The following is a 27,208-nucleotide window of genomic DNA, read 5'->3' as shown; positions in this document are numbered from 1 at the left end:
TTTTTCCTATAGTTTCTAACACTCTTTATTTTGCTGTTTATATACTTATTGCATTATTTGATATGTCTCTTTTTCTTAGTACTTTCTATACACTGAACGTTAGAACTAGACTTCTACTGCTGAATAGAAATACAATGCAGGAAAGATAAATTTTATTTTTTAATTATGGGTGACATGTTAAAAAAGAAAAAAGGATTATGTCATAGAAATGGCCGCAACTTTACTGTATTCGTTGATTGTTTCTAATAGCTTTTTGGTGGAGTCTTTAGGGTTTTCTATATATAGCATCATGTCATCTGCAAAGAGTGATAATTTAACTTCTTCATTCCCAATTTGGATGCCTTTTATTTCTTTCTCTTGCCTGATTGCTCTGGCAAGGACTTCCAACACTATGTTGAAAAGCAGAGGTGATAGGGGACATCCCTGTCGTGTTCCTGAACGTAGAGCAAAGGGCTTCAGTTTTTCTCCATTAATTATGAGATTAGCAGAGGGCTTGTCATATATGGCCTTTATTATGTTAAGGTATTTTCCTTCTATACCCATTTTATTAAGTGTTTTAATCATAAATGGATGTTGTATCTTGTCAAATGCTTTTTCTGCATCAATTGATATAATCATATGATTTTTGTCCTTTATTTTGTTTATGTGATGTATCACATTGATGGATTTGCATATGTTGAACCATCCTTGTGCCCCGGGGATGAACCCCACTTGGTCGTGATGAATAATCTTTTTAATGCATTGTTGTATTCGATTTGCTAGAATTTTATTTAGGATTTTTGCATCGGTATTCATCAGAGATATTGGTCTGTAGTTTTCTTTTTTTGTGCTGTCCTTACCAGGTTTTGGTATCAGGGTAATGTTGGCCTCATAAAATGAGTTAGGGAGTACTGTCTCTTCTTCAATTTTTTGGAAGAGTTTGTGCAGAATTGGTATTAGATCCTCTTTGAAGGTTTGGTAGAATTCACTAGTGAAGCCATCTGGTCCCGGACTTTTGCTTTTGGGAAGGTTTTGGATGACTGATTCAATTTCGTTACTGGTGATCGGTCTGTTTAGATTTTCCAGTTCTTCATGGTTCAGCCTTGGAAGGCTATATGTTTCTAAGAACTTGTCCATTTCTTCTAGGTTGTTGAATTTGGTGGCATATAGTCCTTCATAGTATTCTTGGATGATCCTTTGTATTTCTGTGGTGTCCGTGATAACTTCCCTTTTACGTTTCTGATTTTGTTAATCAGTGTCTTCTCTCTTTTATCTTAGTAAGTCTAGCCAAGGGTTTGTCAATTTTGTTAATCTTTTCAAAGAACCAGCTCTTTGTCACATTAATTTTTTGTATTGTCTTTTGTTCTCTATTTCATTTAGTTCTGCTCTAATTTTTGTTATTTCCTTTCTTCTGCTGACCTTGGGTTTTACTTGTTCTTCTTTTTCTAGTTCTTTAAGGTGTAACATGAGGTTATTTATTTGGGATTTTTCTTGTTTCTTGAGATAGGCCTGTAATGAGATAAATTTCCCTCTTAAAACTGCTTTTGCTGCATCCCAAAAATTTTGGTAGGATGCATTTTCATTGTCATTTGTTTCTATGTATCTTTTGATCTCGCCTCTAACTTCCTCTTTGACCCAGTCCTTCTTTAAAAGTATGTTGTTTAATCTCCTTGTATTTGTGTTCTTTCCTGCTTTCTTTTTGCAGTTGATATCCAATTTCAAAGCCTTGTGATCAGACAATATGCCTGGTATGATTTCAATCTTCTTAAATTTGTTGAGACTGATTTTTTGTCCCAATATATGGTCTATCCTTGAGAATGTTCCATGTACACTAGAAAAGAATGTGTAGTCTGATGTTTTAGGATGAAGTGCTCTATAAATGTCAACTATGTCCATTTCATCTAATGTGTCATTTAGGCTGCTATTTCGTTATTTATTTTCTGTTTGGATGATCTATCCATAGCTGTCAATGATGTATTTAAGTCCCCTAGTATAATTGTGTTTTGGTCAATTTCTCCCTTTAGTTCTGTTAGTAGTTGCTTGGTATATTTCGGTGCTCCCTGATTGGGGCATAAATATTGATGACTGTTATGTCTTCTTGTTGTACAGTCCCCTTCACCATTATGAAATGTCCATCTTTGTCTCTTGTTATCTTTTTCACCTTGAAGTCTGTTTCATCTGATATCATTATGGCTACACCTGATTTTCTCTGGGTACCATTTGCTTGGAGTGTCAATTTCCACCCTTTCACTTTGAGTCTATGCTTGTCCTTGTAGCTGAGATGTGTCTCTTGGAGACAGCATATGGTTGGGTTTAGTTTTTGATCCAATCTGCTACTCTGTGCCTTTTTATTGGTGAGTTCAGTCCATTTACATTTAGGGTGATTATTGATATGTGAGGATTTCCTGTCATTCTATCTTTAGTTTTCTGGTAAGGCTGTGTCTCCATTGTTTCTTTGCCTTTTGTTGTTGTCTATTATTTCTGTGTGGTGGTATTCTATGATGTTTCCTCTGTTTCTTCTTTTATTACAGTATATATTTCAGTTCTGGATTTTTTTGAGTGGTTACCCTTAAGTTTATGTAAAAGAAAGTTTGATATTTAGAGTATTCCATTTTCTTCAGCACGCTTACTTTCTCCATTCCCATATTCCGTTCAGGCCTTTACTCTCCCCTTTTTGAGTTTTGGTTGCCACAAATTGTCCCTGTTGATGGTGGTCGAATAGCCTCCTTTAGTATTTCTTGTAGTGCAGGTCGTGTATTAGAAAATTCCTCAGCTTCTGTATGTCTGGAAAGGTCTTTATTCCTCCTTCATATCTGAAGGATATCTTTCCTGGATATATTATTCTTGGCTCATAATTTCTCTCTTTCAATAGTTTGAATATTTTGTTCCACTCCTTCCTGGCTTATAGAGCTTCTGATGAAAAATCTGATGATAATCTAATGGGCTTTCCTTTGTAGGTTACCGTCTTCTTTTCTCTGGCTGCCTTGAGGATTCTTTCTTTGTCGTTGATTTTAGACAGCTTCAATACAATGTGCCTTGGAGAAGGCCTGTTGGGATTGAGGTAATTAGGTGTTCTATTTGCTTCTTGGATTCGAGGGTCCAGTTCTGTCCACAAGTTTGGGAAGTTCTCATCGACAATTTGTTTGAATATATTCTCTGTTCCCTTCTCTCTTTCTTCTCCTTCTGGTATGCCCATTATTCTTATATTGTTCTTTCTGATGGAGTCAGAAAGTTCTTGTAGAGTTCTTTCATTTCTTTTAAGTCTCAAGTCTCTTTCTTCTTCCATCTGTGTCATTTCCAGGTTTCTATCTTCGATGTCACTGATTCTTTCCTCCATCTGGTCAACTCTACTACCTAAGCTGGTTATTTCATTCTTAATTTCTTCTATTGAGTTCTTAATCTCCAGAAATTCTATTTGGTTCTTTTTTAAAATTTCAATCTCTTTCGTAAAATGCTCATGCTGTTCTTTGATTGTGTTTCTGAGTTCATTTAACTGCCTATCTGTGTTTTCTTGCATCTCGTTGAGTTTTTTCAGAACTGCAATCTTGAATTCTCTGTCATTTAAGTCACATATTTCTGTATCTTTAAGTTCCTTTTCTGGAGACTTTTCACTTTCTTTCTGAGCTGTCTTGTTGCCTTGGTTATTCATGACAATTACTGATTTACTATTTCTCTTCCTAGACATCTACAGGAGTGGCTTGTGCAACAGGTTGATAGGAAGAGGTCTTTCTTTGGTTTTCCAGTACTTGTTGGTAGAATGTTGTTTTTTTTCTCCGACTGCAGCCTTTTTTTTCCTCTCTCACACAGTACTGCTATGTTTTCTCTGCATTATTACAGCTTCTTACACAATGGGGGGATTCCCTGGGAGACGGGCTTTTCCTCTGTTAGTAGTTCACTTAGGTCACAGGGCGCTGTGTCCTGGTGCTTATGCGGAGAGCTTTTGAAGTTCCAAAGCTCTTCCTGCACCATATTCAGAGCCTGTATGTTTCCGCTCTTCTGTTTACTCCTGCAGGGATCCGCCCAGATAGGTGGGGCCAGGGGCAGGGTGAGCTGTGAGAGGTGGCCCAGAGCAATGGCTGGGACCACCACCACAGCTGATCCTGCTTCCACAGTTCCCTCCCCCATGCCGGAACCATCTGGACTGCGAATCTGTCTCTGCGGTCCACAGTTCTCAGAACAGCAAATACTCTATTCCTTTGATCTGACACTGCCACTGCTCTGCTTCTAGCACCGGGCAGGTGGGGGCGGGCCATGCTCTGGGAGGGTAGGGAGGGGGCCGCCTGTCTCAGTGCCTAAGGCTTCCGTTCTCTGCTCCGCAGTGAGGGCTCAAACCACCGTTTTCAGCCTTCTTCCTCCAGGCCTTTCTCCGAGGTCTCTGCCATGAGTGCTGGGTTCATCCATGCCACATGCTGCCCCCTCAGCCCTGTGGGCCATAAGCGGAGCCCCAGCAGTCCGAGTTCTTCTCCCCGCAGCTGCGGTAATTCCGGGATGCAGTGAGCTCGGAGCACTGAGCTAGGTCTGCGTCCTGTGCCCGTGCGGCTTCGTCTCCACACCTCTCCCTTCCTTCCTCCCCGCTTGCGCGATTTGCCCACCTGTAGGTGAATTCAGTAGTGGGCCTCTTCGTCTCGCCCGTCTGTTGTTCAGGGAGTCCTTTGTGTAGTCATTGTTGTTCAATTAATTGTAAATTCCAGGGGAGCCTTACAGAGGCTCACCCCATGCCGCCATTTTGATGATGTCCTCCTCCTCATATTCCTTTTAAGGGCTTCCTAAGTTCAGTGTTTTCTGAATCACTCAATCTGAATTCAGGTAAAGTCTTTGTTTAGGAAAAATTATTTTAGTACTTGCTAAGTGTACTATCCCCCTTTGCTAGCTATTCTCCAGGTACTGGGTGGCCTCCTTTCCTCTGTCTGTTGGGCTATGAAGGCCTGTTCTCCTTGAGCAATGTCCTCTGACTCTTTATTTATTTATTTTCAGGAGTGGTGTGAGACTTTTTGATAAAGGCCCCAAGCTATAAAAAGCAGTTATGAATAGGACAGGCCTGAGGATAAAGCAGGAACATTTTCCATTTGGAGAGGGCATTATGTACGATTAAGAACAAGAAATGGAAAGGACATAACATGGTAGAGGAAGAAGAAGGAAGGTTATCCCCAATGCATATATATATATATATATATATATATATATATATATATACAGACCTGTGGATTCAATAGTAATATTTTAGTTAAACTACCCTATAAAAGATTGTAATGTATTTAATAGGGTTGGGAGAGGAAAAGGAATGGAAGGGGATGATAAATAATGTTTAGCCTTGAATATACTCACCAGGTATTTTTTTGCCTATCAATCTAATCTTACTTTGATTTCACAATCATGGGATTTTAAAGCTGGAAGGTCTCTTTGAGATCATCTAATCTCCTTATTACATTTAGAAGAAATAGAGGCCCTGAGAGAAAAATGGTGATGTACGTAAGGCTACTTTTTCAGGTGTTCTTCTGAAAGACAATTTGAAATGACAATTAAGAGTGTGACCTTTGGTGCCAGATTGCATTGAAATCTCAGCTCTACAGTTTACTACCTGTGTGACCTTGGGCATGCAACTCAACTGCTCTGTTCCTTGGATTTTTTTATAAAATGAGGATAAAAATAGTATCTATTTCATAGGGTGCTATAAGAATTAAAGGAGCTAATATATGAAAAGCACTTACAACAGTGCCTAGTAGACCTGGTATCTGATCAGTGCCATAGGAATTAATTGCTGCTGTTGCCTTTGTGATAATTCGGCCATTCCGAGGCCAATGATTTCCACATATCAAATTGTTTCTCCAGAGCCTTATGGTAACTAATGAAACAAACATAAACCTCCATGGGTTTCCTCTGAACTCACCTTGGAGTTTATCTTGTTAGTAAGCAGCAAGTGAAAAACACAAGGGTGAACCCCAGGTGGTGACATTTAAATTTATATTATGTGATCTATATGAATGGGTCTTCTGCAGAAGGAAACCTAATTGACTTTTTTATCACCTTGTTCCACAGCTGCATGTTTCACCTACACATTGCTTTGTTTAAAAAATTATCATTATCAAAATATAGAGAAATAAAAAATCATTTTGATGTGAATAACATTATATGTACATTTCGTTTTTCTATGGTTTGGCAATATCATCATCATGTCTAAATAATATTTGCTTGTCAGCGGACCTCCAGGATGCTATGTTGGGAACTAAATGCAAAAATCAATTAAGCAATTATGAGTCTATCCTTCACCTGAGAGTATTTGAAACAGCATCTTTTTAGAATTATTGTGCTTTCAATATTTGTTTAGATTTAAAATATTAATTGTTTTCTTAATGTTTTCACATTTTTTTATTTTCAAAAACTGAACTATATATGAGTGAATTCAAGCTCTGCCTCTGAAAACTTTGTTAAATATCACAGTTACATACTTTCACAGCTCTAGACACACAGAGCTGTTTGTTCCTCAATATCAAATGCCTGAAGAGACCTGGAATGTGTCCTCTGCCATCTGGGTCCACTGACAAATTTTAAGACAAGAAGTTGTGGTTGAAGGTCAGGAAGCAAAGAAGGATAATTTTCTCTTGGTTTATACCAATTTTGCAGTTTAAAGGAAGATTGCTTTCAAGGACATTCAATAACCTTGAATAGGTGTGACATTTCTGGCTGATAAATAGCTGTGATTAGAACTTCAAGAATGGTTTGAAATGGCTATAGGAATATTTCCTTCCTCTCTCTCTCTCTCTCTCTCTCTCTCTCTCTCTCCCTTTCTGTTTCCTTTCCAGGTTGCAAATAAACACACTGAAGAAAACAAGAATTTCTAGATTTCTATACACAAAAAATAAAGGTGATGATAAATCACAGATGCCAGAAATCAACACTAACATTAGACATTAGAACTGGGATGTTTTTCATTTTTAAATTTAACTTGTTAGTTTTGAGTGGGGTTAAGTATAAATTCATAACCTACTGAGGCTTAAGAGTGAGTGTTAATTTGGCCATACCTCTGCTATGTTCACCCCAATCAAAGTGAACCAAAAACTTGATTGAAAAAGCAAGTGAAAAATGGGAAGTGTGCTTTCCCATTTGGAAAATAAAATGATATCCATTTATCTATATATTATAACGGAAAACACTAAGTTATTTTTTTAAGTATTAAGGACCTTAATTGATATTTTTGCATTATCAATGTCCTTATGTGGAAAATAGTTCTCCATTCCTACTTGGTAAACTCTCATTTTTTAATGAACGAAGAACTTTATGTATGTGTCAGTTAAAATGAAGTTAGATGCATTTTATTGATTAAAGGGCAAAGGTACAATCCTCAGCTGCAAAAATGCATCTCTGGAAGTATATTTCTCATTCTGCCCTGTTTGTAGCAAAGTCAAAGCCTATAATCCAGGTAACTGTGCACCTTCTGAGTAAAATGCAAAGGGAACATAAGAAAAAAGCAATTAAAACTGGCCTTAGATGCTCAGTGAAATTTCAGTGGTTGTGGTGATGGTGTTGGTGATAAATAAGGTAATCAAGTACAGTCCTTTCCCAATATCTTCATCTTTGGTGCTCCAACATTGCTTTGTCTTTCTTTATAAGAGTCATCACATTCTGCTTTGTAATAGAGTTGTTTATTTACCACTTGCATTAAGCTATGAATTCCTTGGACAGAGAATATGGCCTATTCATTTCCATGTTCTCTTTAGCCACTCTTGTGAGTGCTTGGTGATTATTTACTCAATTCATTCAACAAGTATTGATCCAATGTCTACTATATGCCAAACACTGTGTTTATTTTGTGGCTATAGTGAAGAATATAACAGATAAAAACACCTACCATCGTGAAACTTATGATTTAGTGGGGAGAGACAGGTGGCAGACAATGAACAAATAAGCACAATATATAGTGTGTCATCTGTGGATAAGTGCTATGAAAGACAGGAAGGAGGATGATAAGTGATGTTTTCTGGTGGTTTATAATGGGATGATGCAAAGGCCCTGAGGTGGAAACATGCCTGGTATTTTCAAAAACAGCAAGAAAACTAGTGCATTTAGATTGCTTCAGGTAGGGGGAAATATCAGGGGATGTTTTTGGAGAGGATAGGGTAAGGAGAGGTGGACCTTGTAGAGGCTTTGTATGCCATTGTAAGAATTTTGGCTTTTATTTTGAAGGAAATAGGACACTGTTTCTGCTTCTGAGCAAAGGAGAGACATGCCATGACTTAGATTTTTAAATCTTCATTTTGGCTGTAGTGTGAAGAATGTGCTATAAGGGGGCAATGGCATAAGCAGCAGATCAATTAGGAGACTTGTACTAATACAGATGGGACATGATGGTTTGAACCAATGTGATAGTGGAGAAGTGGAGAGTGTTTGATTCTGGATGTATTTCAATGGTAGAACCTACAGGATTTACTGATAGATTCTATGTGATATGTGAAAGACAGGAATCCATGATGACTTCAAGTTCTGAGGTCTGAGCAAACAGAAGAATGGACTTGCCATTTACCAAGATGGAAAAGATTATAAGAGGAGCAAGTTTGGGGAGGGGTGGGAGTCAGGAGCTCAGTTTTGAACATATTAAGTTTGAGATGCCATTTAGATATCCAAGTAGAGATATCGGGTAGACAGTTGGACATTCAATTCAAGTTTGTGGCTCAGGGGAGAGACCTATGCTAGAGCTATAAATAGGAGAGTTATGAGTGTATAGGCAGCATGTAGAGCCATGAGATGGCATAAGATAAGCTTAGATTATTGTTGAATCATCAGTATGTATTTATAATACTTTATCTTCTTTTTCTCCAACTATGCTCATCTCTGAAATTAACTCAATCCAAACTAGGTGTCTCTGTAGACCATTCATAGGATCTGTACATTCAGGAGTTAAATAGTTTTTATTATGTGTGTGCCTAGAGTAGTGCTAAGTGGTATGGGAGATATAAAGAAGTACAAGACTCAAATTCTGCCTTCAAAGACCTTAACATTTCGTTAGGGAAATAAGACTTGTGAAACTTCATTCACATTACAAAGCATGATGTATATTGAATGCATATCAGTCAGTCCACACACTTTATTGAGTGTTTTTGCATGTATGTGTTTGCTGTCCATGCAATAGGAATTCCAAAAAGTGAGATACTCTACATGATATAGGAGCCACCATCTAGATGCCTGTAGATTTCTTTGATAATACATCTGGTGAAAACCAGAAGGAAAAGAAAGGAACCCATTTCAATGCAAAATAAAATCATAATGTTATTTGGTTTCAAACTAGGTTTTTTTAAACATTGTATGAAAGTATCAAGTTGCAAAATGTCAGCAGTGGATGAAATTGATAATAATATAATGTAAAAAATGAAAACAAGTACATTTTTTCCAGGGCTTTAAACTTTTCGAAGAACTTTGACATCTCGGATGGCATTTGATCTTCTCAAACCTCTCAGTGCTAAGTAAGGCAGATAATGCCTTGACTTGTACTAAGAGACTCAGTGGCTCCTAGGCCAGCATTCTGTGGGGAATGTGGTTCTTTCAGTGATTTATCATGAAGCATAAAATGTTTATTTCTAAACCCGATTTAGATCCTGCTGTTCCTATACCAGGGTACTCACCAGAAGTGTTGTTTGCATCTTCTGGATACTATGAAGAACAGTAACTTACCACCACCACCTAACTCATTAAAAATGCGCTGTAAGCCTTGGCTCAAACACCACAATAAGAACACAAAGAGCTCAGTGACCCTCAAGGACACTATTTTTTTTTAAAGATTTTATTGGGGAAGGGGAACAGGACTTTATTGGGGAACAGTGTGTACTTCCAGGCCTTTTTTCCAAGTCAAGTTGTTGTCCTTTCAATTTTAGTTGTGGAGGGTGCTGTTCAGCTTCAAGTTGTTGTCCTTTCAGTCTTAGTTGTGGAGGGCGCAGCTCAGCTCCAGGTCCAGTTGCCATTGCTAGTTGCAGGGGGCACAGCCCACCATCCCTTGCGGGAGTCTAACCGGCAACCTTGTGGTTGAGAGGACGTGCTCCAACCAACTGAGCAATCCGGGGAGCTCAGCGGCAGCTCAGCTCAAGGTGCCGTGTTCAATTTTAGTTGCAGGGGGCGCTGCCCACCATCCCTTGCGGGACTCGAGGAATTGAACTGGCAACCTTGTGGTTGAGAGCCCGTGCTCCAACCAACAACTGAGCCATCCGGGAGGCAGCTCAGCTCAAGGTGTCGTGTTCAATCTTAGTTGCAGGGGGCAGAGCCCACCATCCCTTGCGGGACTCGAAGAATTGTACTGGCAACCTTGTGGTTGAGAGCCCACTGGCCCATGTGGGAATCAAACCAGCAGGCTTCGGAGTTAGGAGCACGGAGCTCTAACCGCCTGAGCCACCAGGCCGGCCCTCAAGGACACTATTTCATGAGACTCTCTCGTCCAGAGTCCTTCCCTTCTTCAGAGCCCTATCTTAAGTGCAGTATTAAATCAGAGGCAAAAAGGTGTTGTTTTCTGAATGTAGTTCTCTTACCAGTTTTTATTTAGAATATGGGATATGCTGGGATAATATTTATACTTCTGGCCATTTTCAAATTTTATAATGTTTTTAATCTATCTTCTGACTTTAAAAACATGCACACACCATAGACGTTGTTCTTTATTTGCATCCCAATACGAATATTTTTGAAGGCTGTCTCTCTTTTACCTTGAATATTTTCTGATGCTGCAACCTCCAGTTTAACCTTAAATGCTTGATAATGTATGCATGTAACTCAGAGTGCTATTATTGCCTCAGGCTAACTTCATGTCATCTAGTTTGTCTTTTGCTCCACTCTTTTAATACTATTATCAGGACCAATTGAGAATCTGCCAGATGCATTTCCTCGCAAAAGGACAAATCAAAGAAGTCTTGTGTTTTTTCCTCTCTTTCAGGACTGCTTACATTAAAGGAGTTCCTCTTCCTTTTTTTTTCCCATGAAACTGAGATTGCTTAATCTGAGATGGAGCAAATGGACTGCAAACCCTACCAGCCTCTGTCAAAGGTCAAGCATGAAATGGATGTAGTTTATAGCAGTTCTTCCGATGAGAGTGAAGATGAAAGAAAACCAAGACAGTCATACAACTCCAGAGAAACTCTACATGAGTATGACCAAGAGCTGAGGATAAATTATAATAGCCAGAGTAGGAAGAGGAAAGAAGTAGAAAAATCTACTCAAGGTATGTTTTCAATGGATTTTTGTAACCAATATTATTTCTCATTAGGGAATGCTTATGTGCTTTAACTTATGTTTCAAAAACAAATTTGCTGATGCTAACTGGTTGATAATCCACACTGCTTAATAAGCTTAGTGACTCTGTTTCATATGCCATCCCAGCTGAAGTTATAGGTTACTCGTGGTTTTTACAGATTATGCAAGAATTTAGATGCAAGGATCATCTTATCAGAGCATTCAAAATGTGTCCAGTCCTTCAAATAGCCATTTACAGACTGAAGGATAAACAATTTATGGTAAGATGAAAAGTAAACAGCTAAGTGCTTTTCAAGTCATTGCTTATATGGAAGGAAAGTCTATAGAAAATATTTGGCTTCTAAAAGAGCTTTGGAAAGGTTAGTGGAGACCACCAAATGGGTCCAAAAGTCCACAGAATATGCTGAAACATTTTGCAGCACAGTGTTTAGGGGAAGTAAGAACTTGTTGGAGCCCTTACTACCACAGCCACATTCTGGAGCATATCCTTTGGACAACATTGGTTTGTCAATTACAGATTGACAAGAAAGTTTCTAATAAATAGAAAACAGGTAGATACAAATATGATTTCCTTATTTTTTTTTCAATTGATAGATAAGCACTATTAGACACTATTTTAACTACATGGAAAGAAATATACTAACATTGGCACATGTTACCTTTTTGTTTATTTTAAAGAGTAAATCAAACCTGAGATTAAAAAAAAAAAAGAGAGAGATTTGAATATCTAGATCAGTGGTTTTCAAAGTATGGACCCTGGACCAGCAGTAGAGCATCACCAGTGAACTTGTTAGAAATGCAAATTTTCAGGCTCTATGCCAAACCTATTCAGTCAGAAACCCTGAGGATGGAGCCCAGCTAACTTGTTTGGGGATTTCTGATGCAGGCTCAAGTTTAAGGACCACTGCTCCATCCCTTTGAAATCTCTTTATTCAGCTTCAATGACCACATTTATTTGGCTGATTTCCAAATATTTATCTCTAGCCCTATCCTCTTTCCTGAACTCTAGCCCTAAATTTTCAGTTACCTGCAGGACATTACAAGTGACTAACCCACTAGCAACTCTAAATCAATACATGGAAAATGGAAACAATCATCTTAGCACACCCAATCCCATTCCTCTTACCTAAATCGCAGCATCTCTTATTGATGTTCCCATCCCCCACCAGCCATCCACATACACTTTCCATATCTAATCAGATACCTCTTTCAGCAGATTTAACTTCTGCACATCTCAATTCCATCTTCTCTTCTCCATTATTGTTATCACTACTCTAATTATATCTTACCTAGAATGTTTTCTGTGTCCTCACTGATCTCTTGTTACCTCTTTTTTTGGAATGCCCTTCTCTGCTCGCTCCATTTATCTGTATTTAATGATCTTCAAGGCCCAGCTTACCAGCATCTTTGCCATAGAGCCCTGTTGCATTACCACTCCTGTCACCATCCCTAATCCACTGTGTAGATGATCTTTTCCTCCTTTAACTTAAGGATACTTCCTTTGTTCCCATTTCTACTGTTTGTTACTTTTGTATATACTCTCCTAGATTGTACACTCAATGAAGATGGGGATCATGATTTATTTATTGATCTCTATATTTCTATAATACTCTGCATATAATATATGATGTATATTTTTTTTTTATTTAAGGACTAAGTTACCATCAACTGAAACATAAGTACTTAACATGCATTGCAAACTGCTTTTTAAATAATTATGTTGGCACAGTTACTTTTTTTTTCTAGAATAAGTCAATGCTGACATGAAAAAAAAAAGAATTTGATTATCTAGATCAGTGGTTCTCAAAGTGTGTAACCGGGGCCAGCAGCAGCAGTTTATCACCCCCGAACTTGTTAGAAATGCAAATTCTCAGGCACCACCCTAGACCATGTAAAATGTAGTTATTACAAATGAAAACTACTGTATTTGAATGACCATTGACATTTTACATTAGAAAAACTTGAAATTGAGTTAAGGTATTCGTGCTAACATTTAAATATACTGTAAATGTTTATGATATTAACTGCATTACTCATCTTTAGCTCTTAACATAACTGATAAAAGTTTTATATCTATTTTTTAAGTAATTAATTTTAATCTTCCCTATTGATTCAGCTAAAGACAGTATAAATTTGTTTCAAAATTATTTTGTTCTCTGCCTAACTGGCAATTGGGAAATGTTTTCCTATGGGAATTATTTTTGGCTCTATTATGCTTTAAGAAATGTGTAGTTTCAGTTAAAATATTTCTCTATAAGTTTGTCTTTACAGAATATGAACTGCAGTTGTGAGTTGTGGGTTATAGGATTGGAGTACAGAGTGTTTGACTTAATATGTTTTGAGGTTAAATAAGAATACACTTCTAGTGACAGTTCTAAAATTATAAATGTTTTGTACTGAGTCAGTATAAAGAGCTAATCAGCCTCAGATTTTGTTTCTGTGCATTGTGATCAAAATGAATTTTGGGATGAGAGAAGTTTGTCTTCTATGATGCTATCATTACTTCCTTTCAATAACCTATAATTACTCATAAGCTTTTATTTAGCACTTGCTATGTGTCAGGCCTTGAGTCAGATGCTGGGGATGGAGATTACTATGATAGTTTCTGCTTGTAGGAAACTCATAATGTTGTGGAGAAAATGACATCAATTAAATCATTGCAGTTAAATGTAGTAAGTACTTTTACAGATAAATAAAAAGGCTATGGAAGAATACAGGAGAGGGCCTATAGTAAGGTGATATTTGGCCTAGATATTAAAATGTGAATAAGAATTTATTAGGATAAGGGCATTCCAAAAGGGTAGATTAGCAGGTGCAAATGTATAAGGATGTGAAAAGGCCTGGAATGGTGAAAATTTCAATATGATTAGAGTAAGGTACATTGGAACCAGATCACGAAAAGTCTTGCATGCCCAATATAGGAGTTCTTTTTATCCTTTGAGCATTGAAAAAGAAAAAGCATTTTAAGTGATGAAGAATTTCGTGATGAATTACAATTTTTAGAATGAGAAGTGTAGAAGAGAATTGTAGATGTGTAAGCAGAAGTATAGAAGATTGGTTGCAATCAGGGATAATTGGATAAAAAGAGACAATCTGTGAAGCTACTGAATTAGCCCAGGCTAAGAATGGGGACAAATGTCTAAACTGGCTATATCAGTGGAGGTGGAGAAACATATTCAAGAGATATTAGTGTGGTAGAATTAATAGGACTTGGTAATTGATTACTTGTCAAGGTTGAAAGAGATAACAAATGAAAGATGACATTTCAAGTTTGGGAAACTGGGAGGATGGAGATCCATTTACCAAGAGAAGGAAAATGGGGAGGAGGGAGTTTGGAATGGAAGAGAACTAGTTTCTTTCTATACACGTTAACTTTAAAATGCTTGGGAGACATCCAGGTGGATTTTCCCATCAGGCAGTTGCAAATGGGTGTCTAGAGTTCTTATATCTACACTTTTTATATAAGTAGATTTGAGTTCATCAGTATCTTGTAGTAGGAGATGCCTAGGGATGGATGACATTACCCATGGAGAATGTGTAGAATGAGACTAGAAAAACAATCCAGGGTCAAAATTATGATCCATATACTGAAATGAACATGTTTTCAACCTATTTAAAATTTTCAGCTAGCACCATCCTTCTGTGCTCTGACTTATGTAAACTAAATATGAAGGTCCAGGAGGTGAATGTCTAGAAAGTCGGGATCTTATATGCCAATCACTTGCTGATTTTTAGAGATACCTAGGAGGGAAAACATGTACCTCTTTAGGAGAGAATTGAATTATCTTACACTAGGCAAAACTGTGGGCCCAATGATCATCTTTTTTGTGAGGTCTGGAATCCTCTTTGTTGTATTCCACATATTTACTACCTATGAGTAAAAGAAAAAGTTTTTAATTTTAACATAAGCATTTTGCATCAACCTTGCTGTAGTTGAACCTGACTCATTACTTTTAAGGAATAAAATTATCAGAATATCATTGAGTTTTAAGATAGGAAGGAAGAAAGCAAACATGTTGATTTGCACCTACTATTGTGCCAGACACTGCTAGATGCCTTTCAAGCTTACTAGCTGTGCAACCCTTAAGCAAATTACTACAGCTCTCTGAGCCTGTTTCTCATCTGCAAAATTGACTTCACCAAAATCATCATCATCATCCACACCATAATTACAACAATAAAAATAAACATAAAATAAATCTTGAATAGTACCCGCTCTATCCCAGGATTCTGCTACGTGCTTTACAGTTGTTTCTCATAATTGCATCTGTTCCTCATAAATACCTTATGAGGTATGAGCTATTATCCCCAGTTTACAAATGAGGTAACTGAGGCTTGGAGAGAAATAACTTGCCAGAGTTTCTGCACCAAAGAATTGGTGAGAGTTGCGATTGGAAATCAAATCTATGGCCCCAAAGTTCCCATTGTTCACTATGCTATAGTCCCTCCCATACCTACATTATGAGGTTGCGACAAGGTTTAATTGTGATTCATAAGACAAATGAAAATATAAATATTTGGATATATAAACCAAGGATGACAATTTTAGTTGTGAAAAATTTCCTATAATTTTTATAATAGATAAGATTAGTTCTGAATATAGCTGTTTTACTGAAAAGTAATTATGAGGTCACCCATGCCTGAAAAGGAGGTATGGTGAGTACCTATTATTATACAAATCCCACAAGATCATAGCCTCCTGAGATACTACAGCTGACACAAACATTTCATTTCTCCCTTCTTAACCTGCTCTTTTGTGGCTTCTCTTTCTCTTAATATGATTTTTTTTTTTTTCATTTGGTTGGTTGTTTTCCTCTTCCTGTATTACATACTATGCCTAAATCTCTTATTATCGCCATCTCGTGGAAGCAATTTAAAAATGCCATTTTGCATTTACCATTACTTGGAAGTAAAGCTTATCTGTCATCCTTCATCCATCCATCCATTTTTTTTCATTTACTCATTTATGCATTAAACATTCATTTAGTGTTAACTATGTTCAAAGTACTTTGCTAGGTGGATGAAGTTCATCTTGAACCAAATGGACGCACGTGACTATTATTTTCCTCCTCTTTGCCCCAGGCTAATAAGTTACTTCATCTCACAGAAAAAACTTCTCAGTTTTGTTACTTGTAGGTTCAAGGAGTAGACATAAGCCCAAAATTGAAAAGCACATTCCTTGATTCTTATTTCAAGCACTTAGCAGTAGTAAAAACTATTGTTTGCTTCTTATATATAAACAGTTTGGATAACAGTTCCTACAAGAATCTTGAAAGAACTGTTAATCTCAGGGTCTGTATTAATGTAGTAAAGATCATAGATGGAAGGTATAATGTAATGTAGCAGCTTTTAAAATGAAAATTTTAACAGCATTTGCTCACCTGTAATGAATTTTCTACTGTGAGCATGTTATATTCTAGTTGTCATAAGTATCTAGCGTAAAAATGTATAATGACTGTCCAGAAAGAACTTAAGACTATAGGAAAAAATTAAGTTATTTAGCAACATCTCCAATTGCCGCATGTCTTTTAGCCAGTGCCATTTATTCACGAAAAGTTTTAGCATCTAAAACTTGGGTGGAATGTCTATGGCATTTGTGCCACTGCTTCCTTTACTGGTCCCATGTCAGACATCCCTAATGACATCATGATGCTCTTTCTTGTTGTGCCCAACTCAGTCTCACATCCTCATCAACACAGCATTCTAGGCAAGCATTGTCAGTGAATTAAAGTTGGCAATATAGATGAAATCTGTTTCTTTTCTGTGGCCTGCTTGTCTTTGTCAAGTTCTGTGTTAAAATATGAAGATATATAGTTGAATGGGAAGCACTCTTTGCTCTCAAAGAATTCAGAGCACAGTTGGGAAGGCAGATATGAACCAGAAACAGTGACGCAATAAGATCTTATAATAGTGATATATGCAAAGTACTATGACAGTCTAGAAGCTAGAACCATGTACTCTTCTTGGAGAATGATGACAATAATTGTAAGAGAAATATCTAACACTTATTAAGCACCAGGCACTGAGTAAGATACTTTCAATGGATTATGTTATTTAATCTACCTAATAATGCTATGAGGTTAGGATCATTATTATCCCTGTTTTATGCATGAGTAAAGTGAGGCACCGAGATGCTAAGTAACTTGCCCAATATTACAGAGGTAGTAAGTAATAGGACTGGGAGTGTGTTTCAGGCAGTCTGAATTTAGAGTCCACTTCCAGAACTACTATGCAAAGATAGACAGCTCTAAATTCATGTCTTGAGTTCAAGAAACTGGTGTCACTGTGTGTGTGTGTGTGTGTGTGTGTGTGTAGTTGGACTCTTCTATAAATAGATTATTCCTGAAGCAGTGGTAGTAAAAGAGATCATCCAGTGAGAATATGTACAGTTGGAAATAAAGAGAGTCAAATGTGATACCCTGAGAAACATCAGAATTTAAAATAGTGGGTAGAAGAAAAAAGGTTGTCTTGAGTTGGCAGAGAAAAATCAAATGGAAGGGGTATAGCATAAGCTAAGGGAGGAGATTTTCCAGTAGGAAGAAGTGATTAATATTGTTAAACACTTACAAATCAACATGTAGAATGAAAATTGACAAAAGGCAATAAACATAAGCAGTTTGGAAGGTCATTGCTAACTTTGGACCAGAGATTCTCCAACTTGGCTGGAAATTAAAATTACCTGAGGAGTTTTGTAAATCCCAGTGCCAAGACTGCTCCTCAGACCAATTAAATCAGAATTTCCAGGATTGGGACCCAGGCATTTAAAAAAATCTTCTCAAGGGATTCTAATGTGCATCCAAGACTGGAATCCACTGCCTTAGTGTAAACAGTTTCAGTAACCTTACAGAAAGAGACCAAATCTTAAGGATTTGAAGAGTGAATGCAAGTGAATGTAATGAATGGAATAAGGCTCCTTTGGAGAATGTTTCAGGATCTCAGGTGGAAGGAAAGGCTTTGAAAGTGGTCAGTGCTTCCGTTAAGATAGGAAGTAAGTTCTAAAATGCAATGGCAAGATTTGTAGTTCATGTCTTGGTGATGACAATTTTCTTGGATAAAAAGAGAGACAAGGTTATCTGCTGAAAGTGTGGATCAAGTAAAGAGCTTCAGATGTGTAATGAGGGAGGTTTTTGACCAGGCCAAGGTGGAATTATACATACATACCTGGAGCTCAGGTGAAGCTGGACTAACGATGGGAATATTAATGACAGTAAATATGACTGACAATAAATATGACGTGTCAAGTTCTCTGCTGAGTGGCTAAACATATAGTTTTTATTTAGTCCTTATCATAACTCTATGATGTAGACATAAAATCATCATGACCCCTATTTTATAGTAACACAGATTGAGTAAATAGCAGAATTAAGACATAAATGCATGACTCTGACTAAAGCCTATATCCTTTCCACTACATGATTAGGTGTAGCTCTGGTAGATGATGTCCACACTGTGCTACAAGCTTTAAATATTCATTCTCATTTGGAAAAAAAAGTGGTTTCCAAGCAGAACTGAGTGCCAAACTGAAGTTAGAAATTCTGTATTTTGGCGGGTACCAATCTGTAATAGAATTAAAGTTAAAGTTTCTTCTAATGAAAAGATGACTCCAGACTCTCTTCCATATTGTTATCTGTGATCTTTCTAAAGCACAAATTATATACCATTCTTCTGAACATCCTTCAGTGTCTCCCAGTGTTCAAAGTAATGTTTCTTCACAGTGGAGGACAGAGGACGGTACACTACTAAATGCTTTGAGAATCTGATCAAAGCTCTGAATCTTCTTTTCAGTAAAAAAATACACATATGCACAATATTTATCACACATTTCAAGGGGTTCAGGAAGCCCTTGAAGTCCTTCAGCATCCATGGACCACAGGTTAAGATTCTCTAAGGGAAATTCATCTCCTCTCAGTTAATTCAACTTAGATCTTCCAAGATTTAGCACTAAAAGGAAAAGCTGCTGGTGGTGGGAAGCCTCCAAATAGTAAAGCCAGCCCCGGAATTTCCCCTTCCCTTGACCTTATCTCACCTTGATTTACTACTACCATCATTAACTAGGTAGTTTTCCACTCAGTGCTGAGTTTGGATTTTGTTTCTAACAAGGGAGACAGTATTTCTTTATATAGACATTTATACAATACACCCCTACATACAAATGGTATTTTCAAGTTATGCTGATGTGTGCAAAAATACATTGTACAGGTAAGTTTAAAACCCAGTTTTGGAGAAGGGAGGGGAACAAGATAGGTATAAAAATGGCTGAAGGCTGAAGGTTATTTACTGTGATGCAGTATAGAAGTTAAACCCTGAAGTATGCTTCTGAATGTCATCATTTTTGTAAAACTTCCCTTTTCATCTTCTTCACTTACCCACGAGTATAGGTAGCCACAGCTAGTCACAATTTCATCACTTCTTAGATACCAATTCATTATCAAATGGTAGGATGCACTGAGTAGAGCTAAATTTGATGGCAATAATTTAAGAAATAGATTCTTAAAACTAACTTTATGAAACAATACACTTACCATTAATTGCAGACATATTACAAAACTGTGGTTTTACCTTTGACCCTCTCTCTTTTGTTGAAGGACAGTCTTTATCTGGGAATAGCTAGGTGACCTTCTCAGTTCTTTTGCTTTGCTGCTTCTGAGGCTATATGGCCTTCTTCTCTCAGTCTGAAAATATATCTTGCCTCTGCACACTCATTCCATTTCTCCTGTCCATCTCTGAGGCCACTTTGCTTAATACTATGTTTAACCATTTAATGCTTCTTCCTAAATCTAGGTAAAAACCTACACGATAGTATGGAGAAAAATTCTGGTGTTCTCTCATTATATATCTCTTTACTCAGTGGAAATGTGTATTTTTCTTTGAGAATCTACATAATTTCAGAAGGAAAAGACTGGCTCCCTGGCTAAATGTCACATAGATGACTATGCCTAGGAAATAAAGCAACTATCTCCTTTTCGCTTCATAATTTTGTTCTTTGAATTGCTTCAGCTACAGGGCAAGATGAAAGAGGGTATATAGACCTGGGACTGAGAAGATGAGGGGTAAAGTAGATTTGCTCTTTTCCTTTTAACTTTTAAAGGCCTATTTATTATATGGTTAACACAAAGGCCAAACAAGTGTAAGTCAGATAATTTGAATGATAAGCACAATAGATAACATTACTGAAACACAGAGACTATTGAACATTGATGAAAAAGGGAGATTGGTGAAATATAGAGTGAAGCAGTTGTTAAATCTAAAATGTGAAGTGAAGGGGCATGGATTTGGTTCAATAGTAGCAGGGATATTCTGTGGTATCTTAAAGGGCTTTTAGTTCATAGAGTTCATTGAGACTATGTCAATGTTACATGTTCATTCTATTGTATTACAAAGATTTGAGCAACATTCAGAATTGGCATTTCAAAATGAAGCTTTATATTCATGTGAGCAGTCAAAAGCAGTTTTAAATATCTGCAAAGACATGACTATGAGGTATTGCCTATATGTCCTGTCAGGAAATTGCCCGGTCAGGAAACTGTTATTCTGCTTTTTTGGTCATCTGTGATGCAGAAATAGCTCCATGTATAAATAAGTTCTATTTATTTTCAGCACTTTTCTTTCTCATTATAATTTTGAAAGTGTCTAAGGTGACAGAAGATAAATCTTGAAACTTAGAACCTTGGAAATACTCTCATTTGAAGCCTTTATACCAAAAGCTGAGGATTCAGCTGTCCTCTCAGTATAAACTGAACGATATGCAGGCAATTTTTGTGCCAATCATTCCTGTAACACATGAAGTATTTAATTTTATTACTCTGGAGTCTTTAACTGTTTGAGCAAATGATTCCTAATATCTTTTTTTTAAATATACCTTCTTTTATTTTCCAATTACAGTTGCTATACAATATTATATTAGTTTCAGGTGAACAACATAGTGATTAGATACAACATTTATGTAACTAACGAGGTGATCACCCCAATAAATCTAGTACCCATCTGACACCATACATCATTACTACAGTATTATTGACTATATTCCCTATGCTATAATTTACATCCCTGTGACTATTTGGTAACTACCAATTGATACTTCTTAATCCTTTCCACTTTTTCACCCATCCCCCTGAACCCCCACTCTTCTGACAACCATCAAAATGTTCTTTGTATCTATGAGTCTGTTTCTGTTTTGTTTGTTCATTTATCTTGTTCTTGAGATTCCACATAAAAGTGAAATCATATGACATTTGTCTTTCTCTGCCTGATTTACTCCACTCAGCATAATACCCTCTAGGTCCATCCATGTTGTAGCAAATGGCAAATTGCATTCATTTTTATGGCTGAGTAATATTCAACTATATATATGTACCAACTTTTCTTTATCAATTTGTCCACTGATGGACATACAGGTTGCCTCCATATATTTACCATTGTAAACAATTCTGCAATTAACATATAGATGCACACATCCTCTCAAAGTAGCATTTTGGGTTTCTTTGGATTAATACCCAAAAGTGGCATTCCTGGTCTCTTGTTATAGCCTTTGTTTTAAAGTCTATTTTGTCTGATTTAAGTATTGCTACTTCAGTTATTTTTTTCCCATTTCCATTTTCATGAAATATCTTTTTCCATCCCTTTACATTCAGTCTGTTTGTGTCTTTCAATCTGAAGTGAGTCTCTTGTAGGCAGCACATGTAAGGGTCTTCTTTTCTTATCCATTGAGGCACCCTATGTCTTTTGATTGGAGCATTTCATCCATTTATGTTGAAAGTAATTGTTGATAGATATGTAGTTATTGCCATTTTATTATTCATATTTTTATTTATTTATTTATTTATTTATTTATTTATTTATTTATTTTGGTTTTAAAGAAGTGCTTCTAACATTCTTTGTAATAATAGTTTGGTGGTGGTGAACTCCTTTAGCTTTTTCTCGCCTGGGAATCTCTTTATCTGTCCTTCCATTCTAAACGACATCTTTGCTGGGTAGAGTAATTTTGGTTGTAGTTCCTTGTTTTTCATCACTTTGAATATTTCGTGCCAATCCTTCTAGCCTGCAAAGTTTCTGTTGAGAAATCAGTGGACAGTCTTATGGGAGCTTCTTTGTAAGTAACTAAGTGCTTTACACTTCTGCTTTTAAGATTCTGTCATTGTCTTTAACCTTTGCCATTTTATTTATGATGTGTCTTAGTGTGGGCCTCTTTCGGTTCATCTTGTTTGGAACTCTCTGCACTTCCTAGGCTTGTATGTTCATGTCCTTAGTGAGGTTAGGGAAGTTTTCTATCATTATTTCTTCAAATAGGTTTTCAATTCCTTGTTCTCTCTCTTCTCCTTCTAGTACCCCAATGAAGTGAGAATTAGTGTGCTCGATGTTATCCCAGAGGACCCTTAAACTATCCTCATTCTTTTGAATCTTTTCTTTTTGGCTGTTCTGATTGGGTGTTTTCTGGTACCTTCTCTTCTAAATTGCTAATTTGATCCTCTGTTTCATCTAATCTACTGCTAATTCCCTCTAATGAATTCCTCATTTCAGTTATTGTATTCTTCATTTCTGACTTTTTTTTTATCTTTTCTATCTCCGTTTTTATGTTTCTTATCTCTTCATTGAAGTTCTCTCTAAGGTGATTGAGCATCCTTATAACCAGTGTTTTGAACTCTTCATCTGGTAGATCGCTTGTCTCTATTTTGTTTCGTCTTTTTTCTGGAGCTTTGTTCTGCTCTTCATTTGGAAAATATTTCTTTGTCCCCACATTTTGGCTGCCTCTCGGTATTTATTTCTATGTATTAGATAATGCTGCTGTGTTTCCTTGTCTTAGTAGAGAGGCCTTATGTAGTAGGTGTCCTGTGGGGCCCTGTAGCTCAGTCTCCATGTTCACCTGAGCCGGCTGCTCCATGTGTGTCCCTTGTGTGAGTTATGTGTGTCCTTTTGTTGTAGTTGAGCCTTGTGGCTTTTTTCAAAGAAATGGGAGGGACTGACCCTCAAGATGATTGCTTGTGCTGTCTGTCTGTGACTACAATGGAGGAACTGTTGTGCAGGCACTGACCCTACAGGTCAGGATCCACTTTAGTAGGGCTCTGGTACCTGCCCAGTCTGCCCTTTGGGTGTGTCATCTGCAGAGGTGGCTGGGTGGTGCCAAGGCTTGGTCCAAAGCGGGCCACCAGGCCTGCCAGTCCTCGGGCCTTATGGGAGGTGCTCAACAGTAGGCCAACTTCAACTGCAGCCTGTGCCCTGCCTGGGGCCATCTGTAGTGAGTCACAAAGCAATCCGTAGATGATTGCCACCCATGCTGGCCTTGAAGGCGCCTGGGAGATGTTAAGCTGTCAATGGAGGCTGGCTGCAGCTAGTGTCCAACTTAGGGCTGCTTAGTAAGAGGGTCACACTGAGGCAAGATGCTGCTTTTTGGGGGTTTGTGGACTTTTGAAAAATTTTAGGAAGGTGTGAAGCATGAGCCAAGACAGGACAATTTTGTGGAAAAGTCACTGTAAGTGGCTTGTTTGGGTCTGCAAATTGGTTGATGCTTGGTCTCAAGGAATCACCTGGGTGGGGCAAACCCTGTCATCCAAGTGAATGGAGACTCAGATATGGTAGCCACCTAAGTTTGCATGCTGGAAGTGGAGAGGGCTCAACAAGGGAATTTAGCCCTCTGCTAGCATTTCTGTCTGAAAAAAAGCTGCCCCTCTAGTCCTTGCCCTGAAACCAGACAGTTCACTTCCTTTCCTTATGTCCCTGATGTCTTTTTTTTTTAGTCATTGGGAAATTTCTTTTATTATTATTATTATTATTATTATTATTATTATTATTATTAAATTTATTGGGGTGACAATTGTTAGTAAAATTACATAGATTTCAGGTGTACAATTCTGTATTACATCATCTATAAATCCCATTGTGTGTTCATCACCCAGAGTCAATTCTCCTTCCATCACCATATATTTGATCCCCCTTACCTTCATATGACTTTTAAGCTGCTAACCCAGTGCTGGAGCTCAGAACAAGTGAATCTGTCAGTGAGTATGTTCAAACAGGGGCCCTTTAAAAGGAATGCCTGGGACTCAAGCTGCCCTCCTTCTCCCTCAGCCACAATTTCATGTAGTTTTCACAGCAAGAATTTGTGTGGACTTGTCTTCCCAGCCCTAGAACCCTGGGCTGAGGAATCTGGTGTGAGGCTGGGACCCTTCTCTTCTTAGGAAGGACCTCAGCCTCTGAGATATCTCTCCTGATTTTTAACCACCACATGTGGATGTGGGACCAGCCCATTCCTTGTGTCTGCCTGCCTACCAGTCTCAAGGTGGCTTCTGTATATCCTTAGTTGTAAGGCTAGATTTAGTTTTTCAGGTAGACATTAGGCTATTCTCAATGACCATTGTTCTCATAGACATAGACAATAGTTTAGGTGTTACCAGAGGATAAGGGGGGGGGGGCTCTAGAAAAGGGTAAATGGGGTCTAATATATGGTGATAGAAAGGGAACTGACTCTGGGTGATGAACACACAATGTGAGATATAGATAATGTATTACAGAATTGTACATGTAAAATCTGTGTAACTTTACTAACAATTGTCACCCCAATAAACTTTATTTTTTTTAAAAAAAGTAAAGACTGAAGCCCTTAAAAAAAAAAAAAAAGATGGTTGTTCCGTAGTTTAGTTGTAATTTTGATGTGGTCATGAGAAGAGGCAAGCACAGTGTTTACGTACTCTGCCAATTTGACCAAAGACCACTATTGTCTTTTATGCCATGTAATAAAGCAGGTAGAAATGAGCTCAAAGGCCAAAAAAAAAAAAAAAGTCAATAAGGACGTGCCCAAACCATTTATAAAAGTTAAAGGTTTGAACTAAGATTAACTTCTCTGTCTTCAACTGAGACATTTATAAGTCTTCACTGCTGAAGTCTAATTATGTCTCCTCGTTAATGGTTCAAGTACAGACTTTGAAGAACAATTTCAAAATCTATCCTATTAACATACAACCAGGATGAATACTAACGTGTTTCAAATTAATCAATAAATATGGTCCAAAATTACTTTCCCAAATTGGAGAAAAGTAATCTGTGGATTTGAAAAATGGGAGAGTCATAAGAAATGCAGAATTTTATTGTATGTTTATATGTGTACATACACATATTTATGTCATATCTTGTTATCATCATTTTTATATAATTTATGTTTTATAATTTATATTTATATGTATAATTACATATATAATTTAAAGACACAATGAGGTGGCTCAATTTTAATGGAATTTCTAATTTTTTCTATTGATTGCATTTTCTTAAACAAGACATACTTGTATATATTATAATAACAGGGAGGGAAAACAGAGGAGGAGTTACATTTTGCAGCACCTAAAATTCATATGTAGAAGCTTATGCCTCCTGTAGCTTCCCTCCCCACATGCTCTAAGCCCCACATATGCTCGGCAAGTGTTACTGCATAGAGGGTCAGCACTCCTAACCCCCCACGTTGTTAGACAACTTTATATCTTTTTTTTTTTACTTTTCATAGAAAAGTATTTGATAGTTTTAGTGTATGACGCTTTGTTTGAATGGTTTGTTGTCTTTAACATACCATAAAAAACAGGTTTATACAAAATGATTATGCATTTAAGTGTAAGTTCAAAACCTTTTGCAGTAATAACAGCCTACAATTTATTGACAAAAAGCTTTTTAAAATGTATATCATTTTTGATTCTGTGCCTTAGTTTGTAGAATTGGATTTGGATATGGAATTAGTTTAAGACTTTATGTGTTATGCAAGAGAGTGTTATTCTGATCAGTTACTGCCAGTTTTATTGTACTAGACTATAGACATATAAGCTATTGAAGAATGGCTTCAATGTAGAAATAAAGAACTGGAAACCTTGGAGGTGGCTTTGTATTGTTAAATATTTGTCTCATTCTTCTCAATACCAACTGTCACTGGTGAGTAGAAAAAGAAATATTCCAATTAAATGAGGTTTCCTGTTATTTACATTTTTGTTAATGGTGGTTATATTGTACTAATAAGGTGATCTAAAATGCATATTTGTAACTCTTATTTGTATGTATTTATGTATTAAGGGGTTGAAATTTTCTTTTCAATATAAAGTTTGGAGCTTATGTTGTGAGAATTGTGCCTTCATAAGAACACTTTGAAGGGCTGTCGTCCTTGGATTTGTCATCTTGTATGACGTCCAGATTCAGCAAGAGTGCCATCAAAAAGTTACAATTTCAACAGACTAAACAGACCCCCATAAGTCATTCTCTTGGTAACACACTTGAACTTTTGCCAAAATAACACTTTTAAATAAAGCTTTAAAAAGAAACTCAATTAAGCAGTTCTTACTACTCAGGATCCAAACCAAAGTTCAAAGCACTTAAAATTGAATAACAAGACTGCCAAGGACCTTCAGAGAACATGTTTTCTGGCAGGACTACACTAAATCTACCCCTCTACAAATTACATGGAATTTGATTCCATTTAAGTCCTATCACCAAACTTTGGTGATACTGTGGTGTGTTGATTTTCTTTCCCTCCTTACCTTAACACAGCAAATCTAAGTTTTTATTCTATATACCCTTAAGTGTCACTAGAGTTCGAATTAATTATCATTATTTTCCAGAGAAAGCATACAATAAGTATTGTTGATCATTGATTTTGAAGGCATAAAGAAATGTGTACCATTTTCTAGTGTTTGACTGTATTTACTGCTAAGTGTATTTTACCAAAATTCCACAGGTAGCACTTTAAGCCCCTTACCCCTTCTCCTGTCCTTAGAGATCATGGAGTATAACCAGACACCACTAACCAGTAACCAGACACTTCTATATAGTGCAGTATTTTGCACAAACTAAGCCAAACATTTAACAGATATTAATAAACTGAATTAAAAAATTGTGTATCTTTGTTTTGTTGCTTTTTTTTGATGAATTATTCTGGGTGATACAATAAAAAGAATGCTAAACTAACTGCAGTATGAGTCCAGATTGTTCTTTTACTTAATAGTCTAGCACAGTGTCATCACAGAATAAGGCCTTAGTA

General features: G+C 37.0%; 1 protein-coding gene across 13 annotated transcripts in view; it reads left to right on the top strand.

Annotated features, from left to right (window-relative positions):
* Positions 1-27,208, top strand: part of TENM1 (teneurin transmembrane protein 1) — a 1,181,603-nt gene that overhangs the window by 327,941 nt on the left and 826,454 nt on the right. For all 13 annotated transcript variants that reach the window (XM_074324280.1, XM_074324286.1, XM_074324287.1 and 10 more), the window contains one exon: positions 10,889-11,173. In XM_074324280.1, coding sequence (XP_074180381.1) covers positions 10,957-11,173 — 217 coding nt within the window. In that variant the 5' untranslated portion in view covers positions 10,889-10,956. The remainder of the gene's footprint in view (positions 1-10,888; positions 11,174-27,208) is intronic.

Source organism: Rhinolophus sinicus, chromosome X, assembly GCF_036562045.2.
Source record: "Rhinolophus sinicus isolate RSC01 chromosome X, ASM3656204v1, whole genome shotgun sequence".
In the NCBI taxonomy this organism is placed as follows: domain Eukaryota; kingdom Metazoa; phylum Chordata; class Mammalia; order Chiroptera; family Rhinolophidae; genus Rhinolophus; species Rhinolophus sinicus.
Note: the sequence above shows the minus strand (reverse complement) of the source record. Positions and strands in the feature narration are given on the sequence as shown.